This window comes from Haliotis asinina, chromosome 7, assembly GCF_037392515.1.
Source record: "Haliotis asinina isolate JCU_RB_2024 chromosome 7, JCU_Hal_asi_v2, whole genome shotgun sequence".
Classification (NCBI taxonomy): domain Eukaryota; kingdom Metazoa; phylum Mollusca; class Gastropoda; order Lepetellida; family Haliotidae; genus Haliotis; species Haliotis asinina.
Genome location: NC_090286.1, coordinates 61,604,204 through 61,629,662, shown reverse-complemented (window position 1 = coordinate 61,629,662; position 25,459 = coordinate 61,604,204). Strand labels below are relative to the sequence as shown.

Genomic DNA, 25,459 nt, shown 5'->3' with positions numbered 1-25,459 from the left:
GGTGGCAGTTCGCGCCTTCTAAACGATTGGGAAGCGGCTGCCATAGGACTAAAATTTCACAGTTTCATCAATTTTCTCGTAGAGACTGCAAGTTGTACGGGCATATTTCCTTATATGTGAGTGTTAATACCTAAAACAGAAATAGAATCAACTGTCGTTTATAATTTAGTGCATTTTGCTGTCTCAAATTCAGATGGGATATGTTTACATTTTCACTTGACATTCATTTTCCATTTGGGCAGGTGATCGCCTTTCTAAAATAGAACAGACGAAACAACTTAAATAGTACTTTCCTTACTCTTAAGTAGTATGTTAATTTTTGTCGCGACCTCGTATGAGTGATTAAACACGAATAATGCCATGTTTAATGTTCTTGGATTGCACTGAATGTCTGTCGCATTAAATGACATTTCATTCTAGCAAACAGCATATCTGTAATAAGATATAGATGATTCTGCAAAACCAATATGGCATCACAATAGGCATAACTCTATCCAACAGTACGCATTTAGGCATATTTTTGTTTCGTTTTAATGCTGAAATGATTTATTGTGACTAGAACAGGTTCACTTTTCCATCTCTTTGATATCTTTAGGCTCATTCTATAATTAATTGTATGTATAACATTTAAGCATTTGTCTCATATGTGTGTTAAGTGACACTGACATGGTTAATGACAAAACTTTTGCAGTGTTTTGCTTAACACCCAATTGAAATATGCTAAAATCCTAATGATGGAATGTTCATTCTTCCAAATACAACTGTTAGACTTTATTACAGTAATTCTAATTTGGAAGAACTGTAACCTTCTCAGGCATGTGCTGCCAGAAAAGTTCCTGAAAAGGGAAGTAATACTACATGTCAAGGTTCACATGTTAACACTAACAAGGCCTAGCATGGACAAGTGCTTGGATGATTGTCAAACGTGTGGTAGTGGGTGCCTCAGTCTGATTCAGACAGTATTCATGATTTTTATTCTTCAGTATTTACATGCTTTACTTTGAATTCATGCGTCACTTGAAAATAATCATTTCAGTATTCTAATTGGCAAGGCCTACCTGTTGGATACAGCACCACAAAGTTTCCAAATTACTTCTCAATACCTTATGATGTAATTTGTTATTTTGTGAAACTTTGTTACCCAAAACAATGCTCTGTGACATCAAACTGTTAACGGGTCATCAAGTTTGTTGAAACTCACTCCTTAGTCATCTCTATACCCATTGTCATTGAGTAGACTAGGTTATGTAGTGAGTTTGTGTGTTAAATATGGATGGCGATAGCACATATTATATCAAACACCAGTTTTTAAAATTACTTTTATTTTATGTAATGTTTAATATTTATTGCCTTCAACTTAGTATTTAGGACTAAATTAATTATAAATGGTAACTATTCTACATAGGCATTTTTTTCATTCAGTAATTTGCATCTTTGCTCACAAATGGAGTTTATTCGATTAAATTATATATTTTGAAGTGTTAAGAATGCATTACATGGGGCACAACAACCATTTTCGTGCCTTTTCAATCAATGTATTTTATTTATTGGGATTATTTTCAGGGGTTTATGTTAAGTTTAAAGACCTATTCCAGCATAGTAAGTAGGTGTCCAGAGTAATGCATTTGTACCATTTGTTGTTTTTCCGTGTGTATTTGAAAGATTATATCTTGCAAACATTATCAAATGTACGCAATGAAATGGTTTAATGTTGAAAATTTGGACAAATGAAAACTGTCCTTGAACTTATACACACTATACATTGTTTCAGCAATGATTAGCAGTGTGACTCACCCTCATGAAAAACTTAGTGCAATGCATATTATCCTTACAGTGTTCCCAGCAACACTTTTCTGTCACCCAACGGTTTTTTAATAGCATGTCATTCATGCAGATCACAAATTTGACGTCTGATGTCAATAGCCAGTTTCAGTTCCCATTAGATAAATTTGCACATTGTGGAATAGTGTCATCTGTTGCTTGATAACAGTGTTAGAATCTAAACCAAAACGTCGTATCCACTGCAAGAAAGAAGTTGTCCATCCGTAAAAACCTTCATCCTTCTAGAATACCACTTAAAGAAGTGTGGACATAGCCTGGTTGGTAAGCTTTGAGAATAATACAAGAATGCAGGTCTGCATCCGACAGAATCACACAAAACTGGCTCCTTGTCTTAGTGATATGTGACCTATGACAGAGTCCATTTGCAGTTCTGGTGCTGTATTCCAAAGGTGCTTCCCTGCCAAATATAGGGGGTAATTAGTTCTAGCTCTTGAAAGTTGTGTGTGTTGTACTTAAGAAAGCAACAATGGGACATATGTAAATCTTACACAACATATGTATCAGTGTAGACCCCTGAATTGTGTGTTCAGAGCTGAAATGTTCAATTTGAGTTGTCATGACATGAAACTCTCTTGTATTAGATTTCCCATTTTCAGTATGTCAAAGTAATCATACTTTATCCAGTGTAAGATACAACAGATGTTCCAACAGGAGAAAAAAAGCAGCATTCTTGACTGACTCGCATTCTTTAATTTCATGCAGTGTTCCGTCAGACATGTGAGACATATGGAAATCAGTGTAAACAACAGGGTAATTGGATATTGGTCCTTGGCTTATATATAAAACCAAAAATGTGAACCATATCACATCAGTTGACATTCTTTCATGGCTACTTGGAATACTATAATTTCATAAGACAGTCAATAAAATTAGACACAATCAAATTTGGATTGAAATGCATGTGGTTTTATGACCACTTCACTGTAACCATGTTCAACACTGCATACCTCTCAAATAAACCGCATCACTGCTTCCGTTTGAGCAGCTGTTATCAACACAACAGACATGATGGAAATGTTGATAATAAACCATTTATTAAAATTTGAAAAATACAATTATATGATATTTTTCCTCCACATTTATTAGTGACCCTCACTATCATATTACATCCTGTTATAAGAATGTTCAAACTCAGTGACAGTGTACAACCCCAACCATGTACATACAATATGTAAGTTATCAGAAAACCTTGTTAAAGTACATCCCTACTGATACAAAATTTACAGCTAACCATTTGTAAGGTTTGACTGCCTGGTAAATGATATGTTTGTTTCTGTTAAGAATGCTCTGCACAACATGAGATATCCTGTAAATGTAAGATTTTAAGCACTTCCCAAAGAACTGGTGACGCACATTCAACACTTTTGTGTGGAATTTTACTATTTCGTTAGGCGAAACCACCCAATCTATGCCACTCATAGTCGTACTCCTTACGTCCCTTGCATTGTTAAAAAAGTACGTGTATAAATTGTTTACCACCCAATCCAAGACTGAAAGTGAATAAAGATGTTCCATTTTAAATCATATTGCATATATCTCCAATATGTCATTTTATTCCTGAATGCACAATGAAGGTAACATTGTGGCTTGATAAGATAACAATGCAGCAACATTTAGTTGGTTATTATTTATTTAGCTTTGGTGATGAAGAGAGTTGATTCAATACAGAAGTGATTCAGTTATGTTTGAGAGTTATGTGATTGTGATATAGCGAAAACACATTTCATGGTTTATGATATTTACTATTTTTATAGAAAATACTATCAATTAATAGTTTCATAAGATCATACAGTGCTAAATAACATGAAACTTCAAAAGCAAATTGTAGTTTTTCTTTTTCAGAGTCTTTAGAAATCTAATTATACTAGTTTTTTCAGTAAACATGTAATATGGTATTTAAAACTGCCAAAATAGGTTATGATAACAATGTTATCAGACATTGGTAAACTGTTATTATTATTTTTTTGTTAACATCAGGATAATGGGATTGCAGCCAGAATAAAAGGCTTCCAGTCAAGATGGTTACCAATAATTGTAACACATATGTAAAGTAAAGTACCTCCATTTTGGCATCTGTAGTTGTTTTAGACATGGCTCGGTATTGTTATTTAATTGTGAAAATGCTGTATAAATGAGTGGTGATGTTATGATGGAATATCATGTCCTGTGAGTTGTTGATTGGACACTTATGCACAATATAGCAACCAGATCTTTAGACCATATTTTGACGATGCATGCCTTTATGTTGTGTTGATTTTACACATTCATTCCAGAAAACAATATGTTCAACGGTAAATCCAAAATATGATCCAGGAGCTCAGAGACCGACTTGGAATCTATTCTCTATTTCATAAGCTTTCTGTAACATGATTTAAAATTGATACTATGATGCTTCAGAGTGTTGCACTTTCAATAGCTTCATTAGCTAGTCAGTAAGCTAGAAATTTGCAGATTGTTCTCTCCAATATGTCAATGAAATTGTCAATTGTATAATCAGCTGAAAAAAATCAGTCATTGTTGTTAATATATTTTTTTGTTCATATTTCAGGAGGCAAGTTGATAGATCCTGGACAGCATCTTACACTATTTCAACATGTGAAATTTCTCTGTTTCAAGTGCTTCTAAATCATGTGAACTACATGTTGAAGTCTGTCCTATGAACAGTACTACTGAGAATGCATAGGAAATGTGAAAACTGAAGTGAACAGAATGAGTTTGCCATCAGAATCTGGGGCTTTTGAACAGGCATTTGAAGCCTGGCTGAACCAGTCCAAGAATGGCGACGGAGACAGTGACACTGAAGATGAGGTGATGCTGGTAGATACAAACAACAACAGTGACACTGACACAGAGTTGTCTCCCTTCTCGTCCTATCCATCTCCGACGCCAGCACAGATTAATCCAGCAAGTCTAGTCAGCAGGCGTATGAAGTCCACCACCCGTCAGCGATTTCATGCGTATAAGGCAGTCCTAAGGAAATACTCTCGCAAGCGATGGGTCCGTTGTAAGAAAAGTCTCAGCCCTGGCAGCCAGACAGATGACAGTGGAGTTGTGTCCCCTGGATGTGACACCTCTGTGGGGATTGGAAAGGATATGATGCTGGAAGGAGAAAGTGAAGGATGTCTTAGTGGTGATGACTCGCCACCCAACATCCAAGACGACTTCTCCAGCAGTAACTGTTGGCCCCCAGGCATGCCCTACTCTCAACACCTTGAAGGTAATTTCCATGAACACCCCCCTGAACTCACTCCTAGCCTTCAGCTCCCAAATAACACACCTGTGCAGAGGAAAGAGGCTTCACTCAATCAGCAATCAAAATCAGTCGGAGATTCTCATCTATCATCTGTGAAAATCAAGAAACAATCTTTTCCTAAATCAAAAACAGTTGGTGATAAAATGTGCAATTCCTTATTGGAAACGTATGTTTTTGCTCCCAAAGACACTCACAGATCAAAGAAAACAAGTAGCAAGCACTGCTTAGCTTCCCTTTCTGCCTCAGATCGGGAGAAGTCAGTGAGAAGTAATGGCTGCCATCAGCTGGAATCCGCCAATGGAAAAGTGGTCACAAGCAAGATTGGTTCTTGCTCAGGTATTGGTTCAGACTTGGACAAAAAGTCAAACAGTGGAAATCTGTGTATTGAGAGGACTTTGTCTGCTGGTGTTGACTGTGACAGCACTAGTTACGTTTCTCGGAATGGCTGTGAAATAGGTGCCAGTGACTCAGGTGCTGGTTCACAGAGTGAAAGTTGTTGTGAGGAAAGTCCACGTCATGAACATGACAATCTTGTCGCTGGTCATACAAAAAGTCCACAATTTTCATGTGATAGTCATCGCTTTACTGTAATTCCCAGTGACCTCACAAATAAGACAAGCAGTAGTGGTAGTCCACCACTTGTGTTGAAGCTGAAAAAGTGTGAACGGAAATCAAGCATTAAGAATTCTCCACCAAAATATTTTGCTGTTGAGGTGATTGAAAAGAGGGAAGCAAACATCAAGAAACCAGAAACAGAACTTGTTGAAAGCAAAGTGTTTCAAAGTCATTCCCAGGACACTCACAAGTGCCACGAAAAGGGTGGCTCCTCTCGAAGCAAACGTTTAAAGGCAGGGAGAAGAAATAGCTCCTCCTGTCATTGTTGTGTTGGATCGAAGAGCCCTGCTCGAAGGAAACGCCACTCCAGGTCTCATAGTGAGTGCAGTTTGGTTTCAGTCAGTGGCAAAAATTCACTTCAAGCCCATGAACGAAGATTCATTCGCCATTGTCTGTATTTGTCCAACCTGCAGACGAAACTCCACACTCTGTTCTGCCATCTGTTTCCAAGGTTACAACCAGTGCTATCAAAGGTTGCCCCTGAGGGGCGATACTTCTCTAGAATTGTTGATGACGTTATCCTGCTGTTGCAGCAGGCTGAAGCAGAGGATGATGTGAAGGACTCTGAAGAATTGAGCAGCGAGTTGGAGAGTTTGACTTTGTTAGGGGTAAACTGTGGGGTGCCTGTATTTGAACCTTGTGTAAGTCTATGTCGATCTCCTGATGTGTGCTTGGAAGAGTTCAGAGAGAAGGTATTCCTCCTCATTCAATTGATGCTGCCAGAACTGACCCTGAGTATCGAAAACAACTGCTACAAATCACACCGGGACCTAGAAAAGTTCCTTGACAAAGTCATAGCCCAGAATAAGAACAACACATGATCATTTGTGCTATTTTGTTGCATGTTTCTGGATATCGTTATGGTCAAATTAATTACATAGTCCTTATATATTTTTGTTAGAAAGAAAAATAGATTCAACATGTTTCACAAGTTTCTCTGTATTCAAGACAACAGACATAATTTTGATACTTTGTACTCTTTATTAGTAATATTTCCATGTACTTTGCAGAGGGAATACTTACTTGTTCTACATCTTAGTATCTTCATATATACAAGTAACATTCTTGACTATAAGTTGAAAATATTTGTGGTTAGCATTTCAAATTTGGTAAGGTTTTTTTTTCTCATGATCTACAAATATTTCTTCATGTTTTATAAAGAGAAATGCCTTTACAATGTTTCACAGTTATTGCATCTAATTGTTACTGCAATGATAGTGGACAGTGTTACAAAATGTCTGTGACAGTGCTACTGGCAGTCCTTGTTCCTTGTTAAAATGTTTATCTGGTTTTATCTCCATGCAACTGTTTGTTGATCTGTGTTGTATGTCAGTGTCTTCAAAATTAGCATCCTCAGCACTTGCCTTCAAGTTGTTGATCTGTTAATTTGACTTATAAAAATGCCTGGTCTGTCCAATGTTACCCAGTCGTATTGGTTTATCATACTGTATATATTGGAACTTTGGTACACAGTTACTGTTGGAAAGTGAACTTACTATAAACATAAAGATGAAATAATTTTTTTTAACCTGTTGCTGTAGACTATGGTAGTAAAATATTTGCTGTAATATTCATGTTTCATGTATATTTTACCATTTTAAGTTTGTGTGTTTGGTCTCACCTTACTGCAAGTGAGGTGAGTTTATGTTGAGGCCTTCTTGTCTGCCGTATGTTGACTTTTGTCTGGCTATACATAATCTCAGAAATCCCCAAAGTGATGCTCCTTAAGTATCTCTCTCAAAGGTTGTATTTTTTCAAAAATTTGGCTTCCAGTGAAACCCATTCAAAATCATTATTTGCCATTGCACAGACTTTTGAATTACAAATTGTGTATGTCTCTAGTAATGGGAATAGCCAGATGTTCCAAATTTTATGTATGTTATATTGAAGTTCAACAGTAATTTTTTTTTATAAATGGCACTTATGAAGGCCTAATGTTTTGTTCACCTTATTGGGGATTTTATTTTATGAAAATGTCATCACATTTTTTCTCAAACTGTAAAGTAATTCAGCTGAGTGTCACACTGGTAAGAACTATATGTAACTTTAACTTCACAGGAGTATTGATATTCCAGAAAAAGTGAGTCACAGATCCTTATGTTTCTAATTTAGCACATGTTTAGGTCACATTTTCAGTGATAGTGTTGTTGAGTTTAGGACTTATTGGGGGTGGGGATGGGGAATTCAGAAAATGTTGGATTTTTTTTTTTTTTTTTTTTTTTTTTTTGTCCCAGTGTTAATGCATGAGATGCTTTGTGTGTTACATGTGAGCCATTTGAGAATGCATATACATCATATTCATTCATGTCTCGATTATAAGGAGCACACAAATTTGATATATAAACCTATCTATCAATCCCTGCATGAAATATGTATGGTAAGGACCAAAAAAAGAAATGGGGGTGGGGGATACATTGCACATGTCTTGTCAAGAGCCATGTGGAAATAAGGATGTTAACACATATTTTAGTCCATTTTGTTATTTAAGAAGTGTTTCATCTCAGATCAGATCTCTTGTTTCATGTAGATTTTAGCAAAAGTGGCAAATGATATTGTGATACTTACTGTCTGCTGTTGTAATACCAGTACTGCGCCTTGACCTGAGCTCACAATGAGTTCCCATAATACTTTGTGTACATCACACTTATTTCATACTATGATGCTTTTATGAGACCACCAATACCAAAATTGCTCACTTTACCTGCATTACAAACCTGCTGAACATCTTAGCCACAGTTCTCTTTTAGTTAATAGGTAAGGTACATAATCTGTGATTATAGACAATTTAACAACACTGGTACTTTATCTTGCTCTGTTAATCACATTTTTAAGTCTTAGCCTAAATTCTGGAAACTTAATGTGGGGAGAATTTATGTCACCAAATGTTTTCCCAGTAACTGATTTCTAAACTGGTAATCTTGCTTTATCATATGCGAGACAGTTTAATTCCATAATGGTATTTTACCCTTCTTTTTGCTAATTTGGACCATGCTTAATTGGTATCCATAACAAATAACAGAATTGATGTGTTCTTTATAGCTGCACCATCCCTATGGATTCCAGTTTCGTATTGGTAGCACAGAAGCCTATTTTGCTCATATCGCACCACCAAACAGACTGTGGTTATATGTGGGTTTTTTTGTGTTTTTTTTTTTTTTTTCAGACTGTGTGAAATCATATACCGAAAAACATGGATTGTGTTCACACCATCAGTCTCTTGATGTACACTGAAATCCAGGCTTGATTATTTACAGGCTACTGGTGTATAACTGTAAGATTGAGGGGATGGGATTAATATTAAACAAAGAAAAAAAGGTATAAGATAAATGCACTGGAAACTTCAGCTAAACTACATTGAGTTTTACACATGAAGACTTGATGATATATATTTATTTTCAAATTAAGCAGCTAAATCCGTGTATGTAATTGCTTCATTTGATTGCTATGTGCATGTTGACATGTTTATGTCTATATACCACTTGAACACATTTTCTTAACTGACAAGACGTTTCATTATCTTCATGAACTAGATTTAGTTTTAATACTGACATAACCACCAAGATCAAATTACCTTTCTAGCAGATAACTGATAATACATGAAATGAGTCGTACAAACTCATCTGTTTGAATCTCATCATCAGTTGCATGAAATGTCCATGACATTTGATCTTGTATGAAATCAGGGGAGTCATTCTGGTTATTGTTACCAATCCATGGAATTGAAAGGATATTTTTCTTGGCCTCTAATTTGGGTTTCCCTTGTTATGATGTAAATGTATAGTGTGTATAAGGCAGATATACATGTCTACTACGCAGAGTGTTCCATGATTTCATGTTAAAATAGTGCTATAAACACCAGGTGTTTGTCTCCTGTCATTTTTGTGTTCAATGGAATATGTATCTTTAGTTTCTATTCCACTGAAAGACATATAATAGTACATGGTGTTTCCTCATGGTAATGTGACTTTTATATTCTGATACAGATCATTGACATTAAAATTTCAAATTTAAATGTTCTTTTCAACTTAAGTAATCAACAAATTAAGACTTTTCACAAATTTTTGTCCAGATTTCAGTATTTATACAGTGTGTTGTCATCATGGTAGCACAGTGTTTGTTTTAAAGTGGCTGATGTATGGATGTTTCGGGCAGTGAGTTAGTCATTGGACATTGTTATTATTACGTTTAAATGTGCCTGTACCATAGGCTTCAAGTTATTTCTGTGTAAAGCTGTTGCTTCAGACTTGTTACTGGATTTGTTGGTTTACCTAACACGTGAATACAAACATTATTTTTGTGTAAATATCATTGTACTACTTCATCTTCATGAACTTTGGCATTCATTGCCCCCACGAACAAGTTTTATATGAAAATATACATAAACCTATTGATTGTCATTATGATGTAATGTCAGTCAGATTACCTGCTACACATTTAATAATAAATGTGTATTTATAATGCACGCAATCCAGACATATATGCCTTCTCAAGAGCTACAAGGGGATTGTGTAAAGAAAAATGTCATAAAGTGTTCACTGGATTTAAAAGTCACTATGATACTTTGAGTCTTAGGGTCTTCAGACTTGATTTGAAATTTTCAAAGGTTGGACACAGTTTTAACTCTGGTGGAAGTAGTTCCAGAGTTGGTTCCAACATTTGGAAGACCAGTAGTTGTGGACAATCTCATGATTAAATTTCTTCTGTAGTTAGTGTAAGCTATGAAACATCTACACAGGTTTTCCTTATGCAAGGTCAATTTGGGGGACAGCTTGTAGTAAATGTAACTGCATCATTTTGAGAAAAAATATTTAGACATTTTCTTGTTTAAATAATGAGAGATGTTTAGTATTTTGGGTTTTTTAAATCTTTGGTATGTGGTATTGCTCCATTGCTAAAAATCTAAGTAATGACTCTAAATGAGAGCTATTGCTCATGATAGCAACTGCATTGTGTTGGTTGCCATAACTGATTATTTTCTCACCCTTACCCCTTCTCATGCCAAGTTCCCTGCAATTTTGTAACTAATGTACAAGGCTTATGTCTGTAATAGACAAATGTTGGGTACACTCTTGCCTGATTTGGACTAAAACTAGCAGACCCTGTGACTTTTTGTATGTTCAGGATGGGTGACAAACACCTACATATGATGTGTTTGAAAATGAAACAGTACTGGAATGTGTTAAAGATTCTGACCTTAATAGTAGAATGTGTGGTTATTGATGAACATTTTTGAGTTACCAGCAAAAAAAAAAGTGAAGGCAGCAGAAAATTAAGAAGATGGCGTAAAGCAACCGGTCAGTTACTTACATCTGAGTCACAATGTCAACACTCCTATTGTTCATTGGGATATAGTTATGGTTTGTGGAGAGTAGGGGAATACAACTGCGGCCTTTAGACAAACAAATGACTAGTGGATGAAAATTATGTTTGACATATTGGTAGGTGTGAAGCTTACGATTATTAGTTGTTTAGGTTGCAAAGCCTGTGTTATTGATCCAGTGCTGGGTACTGTTACACAAGTGGTTTGTAGTTGATGCACACTGGTTCAAGGCGTACAATGATCCGCAGTGTGGTTGGAGACTGTACATTGTTGTACATGAAGATGTCAGTTTGACTTGAGGTGCAGTGTACATATGGTATGCTTGTTGACATGCCCTCATGGCTCAGGCCAACATGTTTGACACAACTGGATACATTCATCGAAAAGGGTGTTGCATAGAGGCAAACTTGTCAAGGCTAGTGCCACAGTTTGTTAGCAGTTGGGTGTATTTTCAAAGTTATTGCTGTAGTCTTGTGGTTCACCCTTCATGACTCAAAGTGACTAGTTGTGCCATTCATGATGTTGATATTGTTACCATGGTTACAGTTGCTTTGCCCCTGCCTTGGTCGCCAGTCTCCCTTCTCCTTCTGGAGTACCCTGTGATATGACCAATATAACCCGACTATGTGATATGAACCCGTATAACACCCTCCCTTCCCATCTGAGCATGCTACATTAAATGTGAGTCACTCTGGCTGTACAAACTGTTTCCTGTTGATCATGTAACTGTACTGATGGATTATATCCAAGAGACTAATGTATGTTAAATTTATCTTGATGTACATTGGGTGTTTCCTTATGTGTTGAAATGTGAAAATTTTTAGCTCTCATTCTGTGTAAATATTCAACATGATGTAAGTAGTAAATCATTGGAAAACCTACAAATGTGTTTTGTCTCTATATCCTGGAGTTCTTTTGCATTTTTTATTTTTATTTTTATTTATTTTATTTATTTTATTTTTTTTTTCTATTTTTTCTTTTAATCCCCCCGGCATGTAATGCGGGGGATATAGTCGACGCCTCGTCTGCCCGTCCATCTGTAATCATTTTGTTGCCGGAGCAGAACTCAGAAACCATTCAATATTTTTAGACCAAACTTGATAGATGTAGTAATCTCAGCCTATGGTTGTGCCTTTTGCTATTTACAGATTTCTGGCATTTATATTTTTTTGTTTTTCCATGGAACATTTTGGTGTTAGTCTTATGGTGGGGTGGGCTTCGTTTCCGGAGCAGAACTAAAAAACCATTCCATATTTTTCTGCAAAACTTGGTAGATATATCAATCAGAACCTAAAGTGGTGCCTTTTGCTAGATACAGGTTTTTGTGATTTATTATTTTCTCGGTTTCCATGGAAACGTTTCGGACATAGTCTCAAAAGTGAGAGATGTGTTTTACTTCCAGAGCAGAACTCAAAAACCGTTCAATATTTTTCTGCAAAACTTGGTAGATATATCAGTCAGAACCTGAAGTGGTGCCTTTTGCTATGTACAGGTTTTTGCGATTTATTATTTTCTTGGTTTCCATGGAAATGTTTTGGACTTAGTCTCAAAATGGAGGGATGGGCTTCGTTTCCGGAGCAGAACTCAAAAACTTCTTAATATCTGTCAGTGTTACTTGGTAGATATGTGTGGCAGACCCCAAAGTGGTGCCTTTTGCTAATTACATGTTTTTGTGATGTATTATTTTCTCCGTTTCTATGGAAACATTTCAGACTTAGTCTCAAAATGGAGGGATGGGCTTCGTTTCTGGAGCAGAACTCAAAAACTGTTGAATATTTTTGTGCAAAACTTGGTAGATATATCAATCGGAACCTAAAGTGGTGCCTTTTGCTACTTACAGGTTTTTGTGATTTATTATTTTATCGGTTTCAATGAAAACGTTTCGGACTTCCTCTCAAAAGTGAGAGGTGTGTTCTGTTTCCAGAGCAGAACTCAAAAACTTCTTAATATCTGTCAGTGTTACTTGGTAGATATGTGTGGCAGACCCCAAAGTGGTGCCTTTTGCTATTTACATAATTTATGATGTATTATTTTCTCGGTTCCATGGACACATTGCTGACTTCGTTTCCGGAGAACAACTCAGAAACCGTTTCATATCTTTCAAAAGATCTTTGCAGATATACGAGACAGATCTTGAAATGCCTACTTTTTCTGATTACAGATATATGGCATTTGTATTTTTCATGAATTCCATGGAAACAATTCAGACTTTGTCTAAAAACACAATAAGTAACTGTCAGATGATTTGTTCTTTCAAATATGTGGGGGCCGGGGGGATATGTCATCTTCTGATGAGTCTTGTTTTTTTTTTTATCCCCCCAGCATGTAATGCGGGGGGATATTGTCGACGCCTCGTCTGTCCGTCCGTCTGTAATCATTTTGTTTCCGGAGCATAACTCAGAAACCTTTCAATATTTTTAGACCAAACTTGATAGATACAGTAATCTCAGCCTATGGTTGTGCCTTTTGCTATGTACAGATTTTTGGCATTTGTATTTTTTTTTGCTTCGTTTCCGGAGCAGAACGCAAAAACCGTTCAATATTTTTCTGCAAAACTTGGTAGATATATCAATCAGAACCTAAGGTGGTGCCTTTTGCTATGTACAGGTTTTTGTGTTTTATTATCTTCTCAGTTTCCATGGAAACGTTTAAGACATAGTCTCAAAATTGCGAGGTATGTTTCGTTTTCGGAGCAGAACTCAAAAGCCATTCAATATTTTTCTGCAAAACTTGGTAGATATATCAGTCAGAACCTGAAGTGGTGCCTTTTGCTAGATACAGGTTTTGGTGATTTATTATTTTCTCGGTTTCCATGGAAATGTTTTGGACAGTCTCAAAATGGAGGGATGGGGTTTGTTTCCGGAGCAGAACTCAAAAACCATTCAATATTTTTGTGCAAAACTTGGTAGATATATCAGTCAGAACCTAAGGTGGGGCCTTTTGCTATTTACGGGTTTTTGTGGTGTATTATCTTCTTGGTTTCCATGGAAACGTTTAAGACATAGTCTCAAAATTGCGAGGTATGTTTCGTTTCTGGAGTAGAACTCAAAAGCCATTCAATATTTTTCTGCAAAATTGGTAGATATATCAGTCAGAAGCTGAAGTGGTGCCTTTTGCTTTGTACAGGTTTTTGTGGTGTATTATTTTCTTGGTTTCCATGGAAATGTTTCAGACATAGTCTCAAATTGGAGGGATGGGCTTCGTTTCCGGAGCAGAACTCAAAAGCCGTTCAATATTTTTCTGCAAAACTTGGTAGATATATCAGTCAGAATCTATAGTGGTGCCTTTTGCTATGTACAGCATCTTGTGATTTATTATTTTCTCGGTTTCCATGGAAATGTTTTTGACCTAGTCTGAAAAGTGAGAGGTGTGTTTCATTTCCTGAGCAGAACTAAAAAAATTCTCAATATCTGTTAGTAAAACTTCGTAGATATGTGTGGCAGACCCCAAAGTGGTGCATTTTTGTTTTTAAGGGTTTTTGTGATGTATTATTTTCTTGGTTTCCATGGAAACGTTTCGGACTTAGTTTCAAAATGCAGGGGTGGGCTTCGTTCCCACAAGTTGAAAACCATTTCGTATCTTTCAACATATCTTGGCAGATATATGAGACATCTTGAAATTGTGACTTTGATGGTTCCAGATATATGGCATTTTTAATTTTCATGAATTCCATGGAAACAATTCAAACTTAGTCTAAAAAAAAGAATGAGTAACTCTCAGATGATTTGTCCTTTCAAACATGGGGGCCGGGGGGATATGTCATCTTCTGATGACTCTTGTTTTTTTTTTGTGGATGGTTCAGCCTTTGTGTTGCAATTGCTTTGCTGAGTGGGCCTTATATGGAGCTGGGTCCAGTTGTACCATTGCTTCATTCATATCAACATTAAAACCTAATGATGCATTAATTTCTTAATGTAAATACTTTCATTAAATTCAGGGATCACGAAATACATATTTCCTCCATTTCCCCATTGTAAACATGTACACGTTACTACTGGTCATCTGTCAAAATGGTATCTTCACCACTTTGGAACAAACAAAACTTTTCACAGCTGTAAAGAAACATCTCAGTACTGAAAAGTAAGGTGTGCAAAACTGGTGTCGCCCATGAAAGCTTTTTCAAAGAATGAAAGGTTTAGAGAAACAAACATTAGTGATCACTGACATCAGGTTTTCATCAGTTGAAATGTTTTGTAACATACACGAACATCAACACAGTAGTGAGATTTCCCCATATTGGATAGTAATGTATGTTAAGGGTAGGATTACACTTTAAGTGCAGTACAGATTCTAGTACTTTCTGTTGGGTTGAGTCCCATCCAGGATTCAAACCTAAGAGTCAGGCAATCTTATCTTCAGCACACAAAGTCAGCCACCTAACCTGCTCAGCCAGGTGCCTGACCAGAAGCCAGTCTGAGGGAGTGGGTTTCAATCCCAGATGGGACTGAACCCAATGAAAGCAACAAAATCTGTACTTGCTAAGAAAGTGTAATCTCAAATATGCATATTTCATTTGACCACTTTATAAATGCCATTATGTAATCATATTGGATAGTGTTTACAAAATCATGTTTCTCTAAGCCCAGTCATGGGACGGTTATGACAACACATAGAGTTCATATTCAGTTGTCACAAATGCATCGTTGAATTCCTCATGCATTTCATAATGAAATTACAAATGGTCTCTGTCACTAATACAAAGTGTCTTGGTGAAACAGAAACTTATTAGGTGTGAAAACAAATGTTTTGCTCATGAGACTATGCTCGTTTTAAATAAAAACAGTGAAAAAATTTGATTTTATACTGTAGCATTTTCTCACATTTTCAAGATAAACATTTGTAGGATGCATAGGCTGAATATTTTTAGGATATGCATGGAAAGAGTATGGTAGCAAGAAATGAGAATTAGATAAATATGGCACGTGATATAATCAATATAATATTGTCAAAGTTTCTGTGCGGATGACCCACAGAAACGACACCGGTATGTCAGCATTTCTGGCTTCTTTCACTTAAATGAAAGCAATAAAAACAAATAATCATATGCAGATAGTCGGAATGTTTCTGATTACTTACATAAGACATTTATGGACAAACATTCCAAGAAGCAAGGGAAACTGCTTTGTAGCAAAAAAAATTCATCGGTAGTGATCTCATACGTCAACAGTTTTTGTCAGATTTAGCAGTTTCTTTGAGGTGAAAGTCAATTGAATATGAGTAAACACATCACCCTATACAATACAATGTATAGTTTGTGTATTGTTCTGATAATTTACCAAGAAATTATTTCATTATCAACTTTTGGCCTTGCTCAGTATCTCATGCATGGAGGTAGGCAACATGTTGTTTTTTTTCTTTGAACATATGTTTGAATAATATTTACATGAGGAAGTGACAAATGTAATGTAGGACACCAGTATTTAAAGCCCTTACACTACAGCATGTACTTCAGTTCCTGTCATGGAACCAATATTGTACTTTCATATGAACAGGTTAATGAACAGCAATTTAATGTAACCTCATAAGTAAAGTGACAATATTAATGAAAATGATTTACCATATTTATTTCATGAAATGTATATGCACACATTTGTAAAGGAATTTTCTTGTTCATTGAAGTTGTTTGTCATTTTATAAACAAAACAATGAAGAAAATAAATTGGCCAGATGTACGTTTGTCACAAAGGTTTTGACTGGCACAGTGTTTTCAATAATACCATGAACAAAACATCAGGAAAATATGGTGTCCTTACCCACAGTAAATTCTCACCAAGTGATCTGAGGTTCTACTACACTAAAATATAAATCAGTTGCTCCGGCAGCAAAATTTGTGTTTTTGTTGTTTGTAATGACTTGAAACACTCTGGCTGTTTTTTTTACTACAGAAGTCCTTGGAAACACTTTGGTTTGGTTTAACCTGTAGTGTTCCAGCACATTTCAGTAATTCATACTAGATATGCTTGCCTGTCTATATTTCACCATGGATACAAGTTAGCATTGATGTAGAGGCAAATGTAAAGATAATGTGATTATAGATAGGACTGTTTTGAGTGGAAGTGTGGCATTAGAGACCCCCATGGAGAGTCTTACCAGCAAGTAATGGTTACTTGGCTACTGAATTTTTAGTCACAAACAGCTGCAAAATTGTGGCTATGGCATTAATCAACACTACCTACTTGTTTGAAACGGATGAATCTCACAACAAATTGTGCCAAAATTACCACTAACACAACAATGTCAGTGTCTTAGTTAAAGTCATGTCAAGTCATGTGATGTGAGCATGACGTTTGTTCATGCTGAAAGCAGAACATGTCACAAGCCCTTTTGTAACCCATTGCAGCACATGGGCTGATCCACACATGCCCACGCCCACGTACACCCCTGGGATACACCAATTAGCATGTGATTATTTTCTTTTCTTTATTTTTCAAAAGATCACTTTTCACACTCATATGACTAAGTTTTATTTTGTATTATGAACAACGATGTTATGGTCTTTATGGTATTTTCAGCTTGTGGAATGCTTGTTGGGTGGGGAGGAGTATCTTCACACATACAGTGGAAAGAGAAACTACCACATATACTGTGATATTTCAACAAGCCGGTCTGAAATCAAGCACTCCTTTTGCCTTCATATGCCTTACTGCCTTGTATAAGTTGTGTTACTTTGACATGTAGGTACATTTTGTCAATTAGACACTCTGTCCCACAATCAAATTCCTTCACTCGGTCATCCTCATGCTTTAGGAATTTCTGACAGAGCTCCCAAAATAACAATTGACCCCTCTAAAATGGAACATTGAGGTTCAGCTGTAAGTGACATCATGTTCCGTATCAATAAATTATCTGACTGTTTACCCAAATGTTTCTGTGACCTATTATTGCAGAGAAACACTGTTTTCATCTGATATTGCCAAACACTGTTGGTTGTGATTGAAAATATCAACTTTGGGGTAAGGTAACCAATGAATTTCCTAACATATGTGGTATTTTTGCCTTGGTTTCCTTTCTTATAAATTAGCAGCATTCGAAATACCTGCTTGCCTGACTGTCTGGGATGGGTTATTGCCAGATTTTCAAATTCACCTGTATGACTGTTGAGTTAAAATAAAGACAATCATGTATATGAAGATAGTTGTTGGGGAGGTAAGATTTGGTCAGGGCTGCCATGTAACCAGACTTCTGATCTGGCTGAAATTGTTTTTAGTTTCAAACCCTGTTGTAAGTGAAATTGGCAAGTCTAACAGACTCATAACAGTACACAATAAATAATTTTAATTTCCTGGAAGTATTGCAAACCCTTAGCTTAATCAAATTCTTCAAAGGCATTTAGAAGTTGGTGAGATAATACAAGACACTATTATGGATGACAACTTCTTTAATTCTTTTAACACAACGTTTCAAGGTTAATTCTTGCCCCTTCGTCAGGTGGATTATCTTAGCTTAATCAATCTTTAAACTCAAGTGTACGTTCCTATCATGCTATGATCTGAAAGCGATGTCATCTATTTAATGGGGCATTTGCCTTCCTTGCGTGGTATACAGAATAGTGGCTTTGGATCACATAGGTGCACCAGGGCCAATCCTGGAGCCTCCAAACAGCCACATCAGTTCCCCCAGCCTAGCAAACTCCAACAAATTCCTGGGATTGTGCGAGTATTTCTTGTGCTTCCCAATATGGGTTTGCAGTTGGATGCAGGAAAAACAGGGCTTTCCCAACGTAGGAATTCCATATAGACATACAGGAATTATGGAAAATATACAGGAGAAAATCCAACATGCCTCCAAAATGGGAACTGTCAGATGACTAAGTCCAAGAAATATATGCACTTCGAGGTGAGCTGTAGGCAGCTGAGACCAAAAAGCATTCTGGTACTGGATTAAAAAAGACTCGATGACATGTGGCGATTGCTGATTGAGGAAACCATACTACCAGTTGAAGAAGAAGCACAAGGGTGACTTGAGATACATCGAAAGTGGCAATACCAATGCTTCATGTCAAGATACTGAAAACCATATTCCATGAATGTAGCAGTCTGCTATGATCTGATGAAGTCAGCAGAGGTGGGCAAACTAAACACCATTGTTAGACATGAAATATGTATTGTAACCAGTTTCAAATTTAAAAAGTAGTTAAATTTTTGTTGTTCAAAATATATTTTGGTTTGAAATTATCTTGGCAGACCCACCCGTGCATGGAATTACCCATGACCTCTTTTTTTGTAAAAAAGACTGCCATATATCTGAATGATTATAAAACTTTCACCGTTAATGCAGAAATACGTTTTGCAAAGCACTGATGAAATAGGTTCTTATAGCTGGCTGTCTCAGAGCAGAAAATCTCTAGCAAATTTCAGGTCTGATAGAGGCATGTGACAGCTGTGATTGGACAAAATTTTGTAATATATATATACATTTTTAAACGTACATCCATCTAGTAATTAAAACTGACATTTTTTAATTTCATCCTTTTGTAACACAATGACTGAATGCATGCACAGATATTTTCAAGTAAGTGACATCTGGTGCGGAACTGGGGTTGATGTCTCCAGCTTTCTATACTCAGCAAAGGAATTGTTTAACCTAGTCAATTTTTTTGTTTTTCTTGCAGCTATAAGACTATGTTGTGCTTGTATCTAACTGTAGACATAACCTTAACTATACATACATATGGCCTCTCTGTCATTGTTTGATGTCATAGAAAAAATCCTTTTTCAACATTTATTGCAAGTCACTTTTTAGATAATGTATATTAATATAATGTTATACAGAAGCACTCAAACTCATTTCATATATTCTGATGTTCAGATATCAGATGGTATTTTGTAAGCTCACACTTTCCATATACGAGATGCCAAATGAAACATTTATTTGCACAGTGCTTTTATTGGTACATAATAATAAGTGGAGACATTTACTGTTTTTAATGCATAACAAAATTTCGGATAACATATTGCAGTGTTTATTTTTCAAACTGCTTAAGTATTTGCGTATGAGTGTATACTATGGTACAGGCAATTCAATATTCGACATTTCTGTTTAATTCTATGAGCCTGTGCTTTGCAAATGAAATTCTGATGCAACATTCACTTATTCAGGAAGCTGAGATACTCTAATGATACCTTCATTAAGTTAATGATTCGCTAATGACAAAATTATATCATTAAAACATTAGTATAACAGAATTTCATGATACATTACTAATGAATGTTTTATGGCATATTCATTTAAGTTTGAGCCCAGTGGGGTGGCCTAGTGGTTAAAATGTTCAGTCATCATGTTGAAGGCCTGGGTTCAGTTCCCCACATGGATAGAATGTGTGAGGCCCATTCCTGGTGTCCCTCACAGTCATGTTGCTGGGATATTGCAAAGAGCAGTGTTTCATACTTCTGGGTCCAGTAAAAAAAGACCTCCACAGCATAGGAAACTGGAAGATATAAACTGAGGCAGATCACTAAAACCATGGAATGTTAAAACATGCAATATTTGTCAGTCTAGTGCTCACATTTGGTGATTAGAGAAGTGTGTATTTTTTAAAGGTAAAACCAAGAACACACTTCCAAACACTGACTCCATCAAATTAGGAAGTTTTAAGAATGTTTTCCTTTATGTATATGACATGTAAATGCTGTTCAAAGACTCAATGTATTGTTAATTCAACACATTTTCTATAATGACAAGTTGTACATTACTGAAAATGAGGGTAGTGATTAAACATTTCTGGATGCAACTTGCTATATTGGTGCCTGGTGTACTAGAACCTTTTGATGATTTGGGATATTGAAAAATACTGTCCCCCATTATTTGTATCTTCTCTGAAATGAATGTATTCAGTGGGACTGAAACAAAAGTAGGTTATAAGTAGCTGAACTCCACATCCAAGTTGCACCAGACCAGGTGGATATCACCAGATCACTTGACTTTGTTTTATGCTAACCTGTAACAATCAATTCCAGGCCAGATAAACTTGTGACTTCGAGTGTAGGCAGGTAAGTATACACAAAAAAAAAAGGTGGATAATTGCTCCTTTAACCACAGAACAGATCTAAATGTGCGTGTTGATGGCAGGATAATAGGTGTACGATATCATGACGAGATCTTGAACCCGATTGTGATCCCCTTTGCGCGTACAACAGGTCAAATGTTCGAGTTCCAGCATGACAATGCCCTCCCTCACATCGGTCATGTTTGTCGGGACAGACTGAGGGCTGTAGGTGTCCGGGTGTTGCAATGGCCGGCTAAAAGTACTGACCTAAAGCCCATCGAACATCTTTGGGATGTTCTTGGCTGCAATATTTGGGACAGACCTGTTCAAACCAACAATTGATGATGAACTATTGGTGGCTCTCCAGGAAGAATGGCGTAGAATTCCAATCGGTACCATCCGTACACTCATTCGCAGCATGCCATGATGATGCCAAGCAGTTCTCCAGAGACTTGGGGGACACACCTGATATTGATTTTCATCACTTGACGTAAGCCTTTTCATCTGTATGAACTTTTCTCTTACTGATTCAAAGATTAAAAGTCACAGCTATTTCATTCGTTCCCATGAATTTTTCCATGAGTATATTTATTATCTAAAAGTAGGAACATAGTAATTTGTTCATCGAAAAGAAAACTGAATTATGCATACAATGCAAAACAACAACATAGTTATAGCTAACAATATAACAAAATAAATTATCCTTTTTTCTATTTTTCATTTACAAATGTTGTGAATTACTCGAATAATTCCTCACACACAGATTACATTATGTATCAGTCTACAGCTACATGTTAAACCTTTCAATCGGTTAGGACTGTTTTTTTCCTTTATAGTAACAACAATGGCCATGAATGGATGAAATACAAGGTATGAATAGCAATTATAAAATGTTTTCATTTAGCAGTGTCTTAAAGTCAGGCTCCTGGTTGAGAGAAAAGAATGAAAAGGCCCTAAATTGGACCTTGTAGTGGAAAAAGTGTCTGTCGGAAGACAGATTTGTTGTTAATTCCCATGGCTATTTACACCCTCGTTGTTTGGAACACTGCAAACACTATACACTGACATATCTATTGCTTTCAGAGTACCAGTCATAGGGGTATTTATTTGGAAGTGCAACATGGAATCTCATAAAAAACCAGCATAAGTGTGGACAAGTACAAGCAGACAGACAGACAGACCACATCAATCCTCACCCTACTCAAAGTGACTTAAATCAAAGTATTTGATTTGTTAATTTGATATAAAAAAAAATAGTACAGACAAGAGAAAATACTTCTGTAAAGAAGCAATTTACCCTGACCAGAATTCAAATTTCTCAAGAAAACACATTTATGATTTATTTAAATTTATGGATAATTATTAATGAAAGGAGTCCACAAGTCTCAAAAAAACGTAAGAATATTTTTTAAAAAATCACATTGGACTTTTGAAATGGTCCCTTACACCAGATGGGCGTGTACAAGAATAAACTTGTCAAGCGGATTACCTCCCCTATGTAACTCTCGCTACCTTCACGACAAGCATCACAATGGCGGTTCTGCCAGCTACATGGGATATGTATGACCTTATACAGGGTTTTATACAGGTGAGAAATATATTATTGGACCCATTTAACTCTTTTACAAAGTCTTAGAATACGAGTAATTGCTTCACATCCTTCGTGAATCTGATTGTTGTTTTTCGGAAATGTGTAACACACTGAAAGGGTGCACCGGCTCTGTTTTCGAGATGGGAACTGTACTTGCAGATAAATTATTTTTGGCTTATATTGTCATCAAAATGGAATGCAATTATTTTCATGCCATAAATTATACGATTTAGGTGACAGATGTATCATAGTATTTTGTTATGCTGATTCGTTGATGTTATACTATATATTTCAGAAAACATGAACGTTTTACCAACATTTGGATGTTTTATATAGACTCGTGTCTGGCACAAAGTTAGCAGATCTGGTGTATCATGTTTAGGTTTAAGAGCATAATGTTAAAAATACAATTAATTAAAAATTAAACGTGACAGGAATAATTTTGTTGCAGGCACCAGCCTACCACTTGGTGTTTGAAGCTCTGTTGATAGTATGGATATTCAAGCTTATATTTTCCAAGAGCTATGCTCCAGAAAGAACTGTCTTGACAGAAAAGGTTTGTACACTTTTGGAATTGTGACCACATCTGTGCAGCTTCATAAATACCATGTTTATTTGCAATCTATTTTAAACATTTATACTTCCTGACAAACATGTCGCTGTTCACCAAAAATTTCCATGCCAATGTCGTGATGAAAAGAAAGAGTAAAGTAGAGTGATCAGATCTATAAAACACTCCAAAATATGTTTTGATTTGACAGACTTTAATATTTTATTGATGGATTTCATTTTTGGAATCTTTTGATGACCAGCCAATCAGACGTTCCTATATGATGTATAACTGGATTCCTTTCTTCAAGACCTTACCTGTTGTGATGAGCACATATGTATGTTGATATATGTTCATTTTGGCAGTGTTGTCTTAACTGTTTGAAAATTGAAGCTAAATAAATGTAAGGTTTAAACACAGCAAAGCTCTTTCCTGAGGGAGATCATATAGATTTTGTTGCAGTTTTAGTCATGTGTTAATTGCCATCTATGCCATGGTAACCCTCAGTTTATGTTGATAGCCACTTCACATTATTATCATACATTGCCTATTTTGTAACTATATGCACAGTTGAAGACACATGTTGATGAATGAAACATATGGTACAATTGACCATGTCCTACATGGCTGCTTTTTCATAAAATTGAATATAGTTGTTAATTGATACTGTTATTTCTCAATACAGAACATCGATATATTTTTGTTACAGATGTAATAAAATTAAAACAACTCTTGTATGTCATAACTAGGACATACATTCATGGTTTTACATAACCTGTGATTCGTGAATAGTTGACACAACAATTTACGAAAAGATTCTCAAAATATTGTCATCCGAGTGAAGCTTGATGAGTTTTATGAGTGACCCTCAGAATACACTTCAGTAGAATCGAGCAAACAGTGATAGTTTTTGTTTTCTTAGAAACTCTGGTTGTTAACAAAAAGTACACTGAGTGGCTAAAATTTGATTTATGATGCAATGTAGTAAAGATATATGTTTGGGGCATTTAAGCATAGCTGGTCCTAATGATGATGCAAGTAAATCAAGCACTAAAGTGAACAGTAAAACATCAAAATCAATCACAAGGGTATTTCACGACAATTGGCTATCAGTAAACACCTGGCTAAGTTATGACAGTGTCAATAAAATCATTATTTGTGGTATGTGCATTTGGGCAGAAAATAAACCTTGTCAAAAAATACAAATTTTTCAGAAGTCGACCTGAACAAGACATCAAGATTCTAAAGATCACATCATGCAGTAAAAAAATTCACGAAATCCATCAGCATTTCAGTGCATCTGTCATTATAGTGTGAAAAAATGCAGAAAAAGCAGAGGGAAGTTCATTCCAGTTACCAGAGAGATGGTCACATAGACATATGCATACTGCTTACAGCATGGCTTGCTGATACTTTTAAGGATTTGTTGAATTTACAAGTTGTCAGTAGTGTAACACACTGCCCTGACCTTTATGGAAATGTTTTACTGCTTATGTCATGGAGGAAATGGAGGAATCAAACTTCCATGTTATGGAAGATAGTAAATTAAAGCCATAAAGAGCAGTCCATACATTGCCCTTGTGTTGGATGAGACCTGTGACATCAACAAAAAAAACCTCCCAATTTATGTCAGGTATATTTTTATATGCATAGTATGTACTGGGGTTTGAGAACATTTGTTTGAATAAAATTTTCATGACTTCCAAATGTTTAAGGTGACTCCCAAAAATATACACTGTGAGTTACCATAACTCCCATTTTTCAAAGTCTGAGTAAAATCCATACATTTTCAGTAGATTTGGGTCCTATATTAACTGTGTATGTTTGTGTAACTAATAATCGTACGAACTGAACAGAGTATGTAGATATTTTGTTTTCCTGATATATATTGACTGCATACATGGTTTTTAAATCATATGTACTGTTAGAAACATCAGTGTTTTTTAAATAGGTGAGAAATAATAACTGAACGTATTTTTGAACAGGAAAAGTCCGACCTTATCGCAGACTGGCAACCAGAGCCCTTGGTTCCTCTTGTACCAGATGACCATCCAGTTCTTCAGAGCATGGAGCATAACATGATATCTGGGTATGGGATGACGGCATACAATATGTGTATTCAAGTAGCTCCATTGTAGCTCTCAGAAAGAATTTCATTGAATTGTACACTACTTGAAATTTGGATCCATGTTACACTCTCTTGTGGTGATTAGGGTAGTGGGGTAGCCCAGTGGCTGAAGCATTTTCTCATCATGATGAAGTCCTGGGTTTGATTATCCACATGGACACAATGTGTGAAGCCC

General features: G+C 36.1%; 3 protein-coding genes across 3 annotated transcripts in view; all 3 read left to right on the top strand.

Annotated features, from left to right (window-relative positions):
- The first annotated feature begins 4 nt into the window (after positions 1 to 4).
- Positions 5 to 9,018, top strand: LOC137291706 (uncharacterized). The gene is made up of 2 exons (XM_067823157.1): positions 5 to 116; positions 4,391 to 9,018. Exon 2 carries the CDS (start codon positions 4,552 to 4,554, stop codon positions 6,529 to 6,531), a length of 1,980 nt encoding a protein of 659 aa, XP_067679258.1. The 5' UTR covers positions 5 to 116; positions 4,391 to 4,551; the 3' UTR covers positions 6,532 to 9,018.
- Positions 4,109 to 25,459, top strand: part of LOC137291711 (replication termination factor 2-like) — a 559,227-nt gene continuing 537,876 nt past the window's right edge. Inside the window, exon 1 of the mRNA XM_067823168.1 lies at positions 4,109 to 4,125. The gene's annotated coding sequence lies outside the window, so the exon portion shown is untranslated. The remainder of the gene's footprint in view (positions 4,126 to 25,459) is intronic.
- The window catches only part of LOC137290984 (serine palmitoyltransferase 1-like), a 31,563-nt gene continuing 28,600 nt past the window's right edge, over positions 22,497 to 25,459 (top strand). The window contains exons 1-3 of the mRNA XM_067822218.1: positions 22,497 to 22,603; positions 23,058 to 23,162; positions 25,142 to 25,245. Of these exons, the coding sequence (XP_067678319.1) occupies positions 22,547 to 22,603; positions 23,058 to 23,162; positions 25,142 to 25,245 (266 nt within the window). The 5' untranslated portion in view covers positions 22,497 to 22,546. The remainder of the gene's footprint in view (positions 22,604 to 23,057; positions 23,163 to 25,141; positions 25,246 to 25,459) is intronic.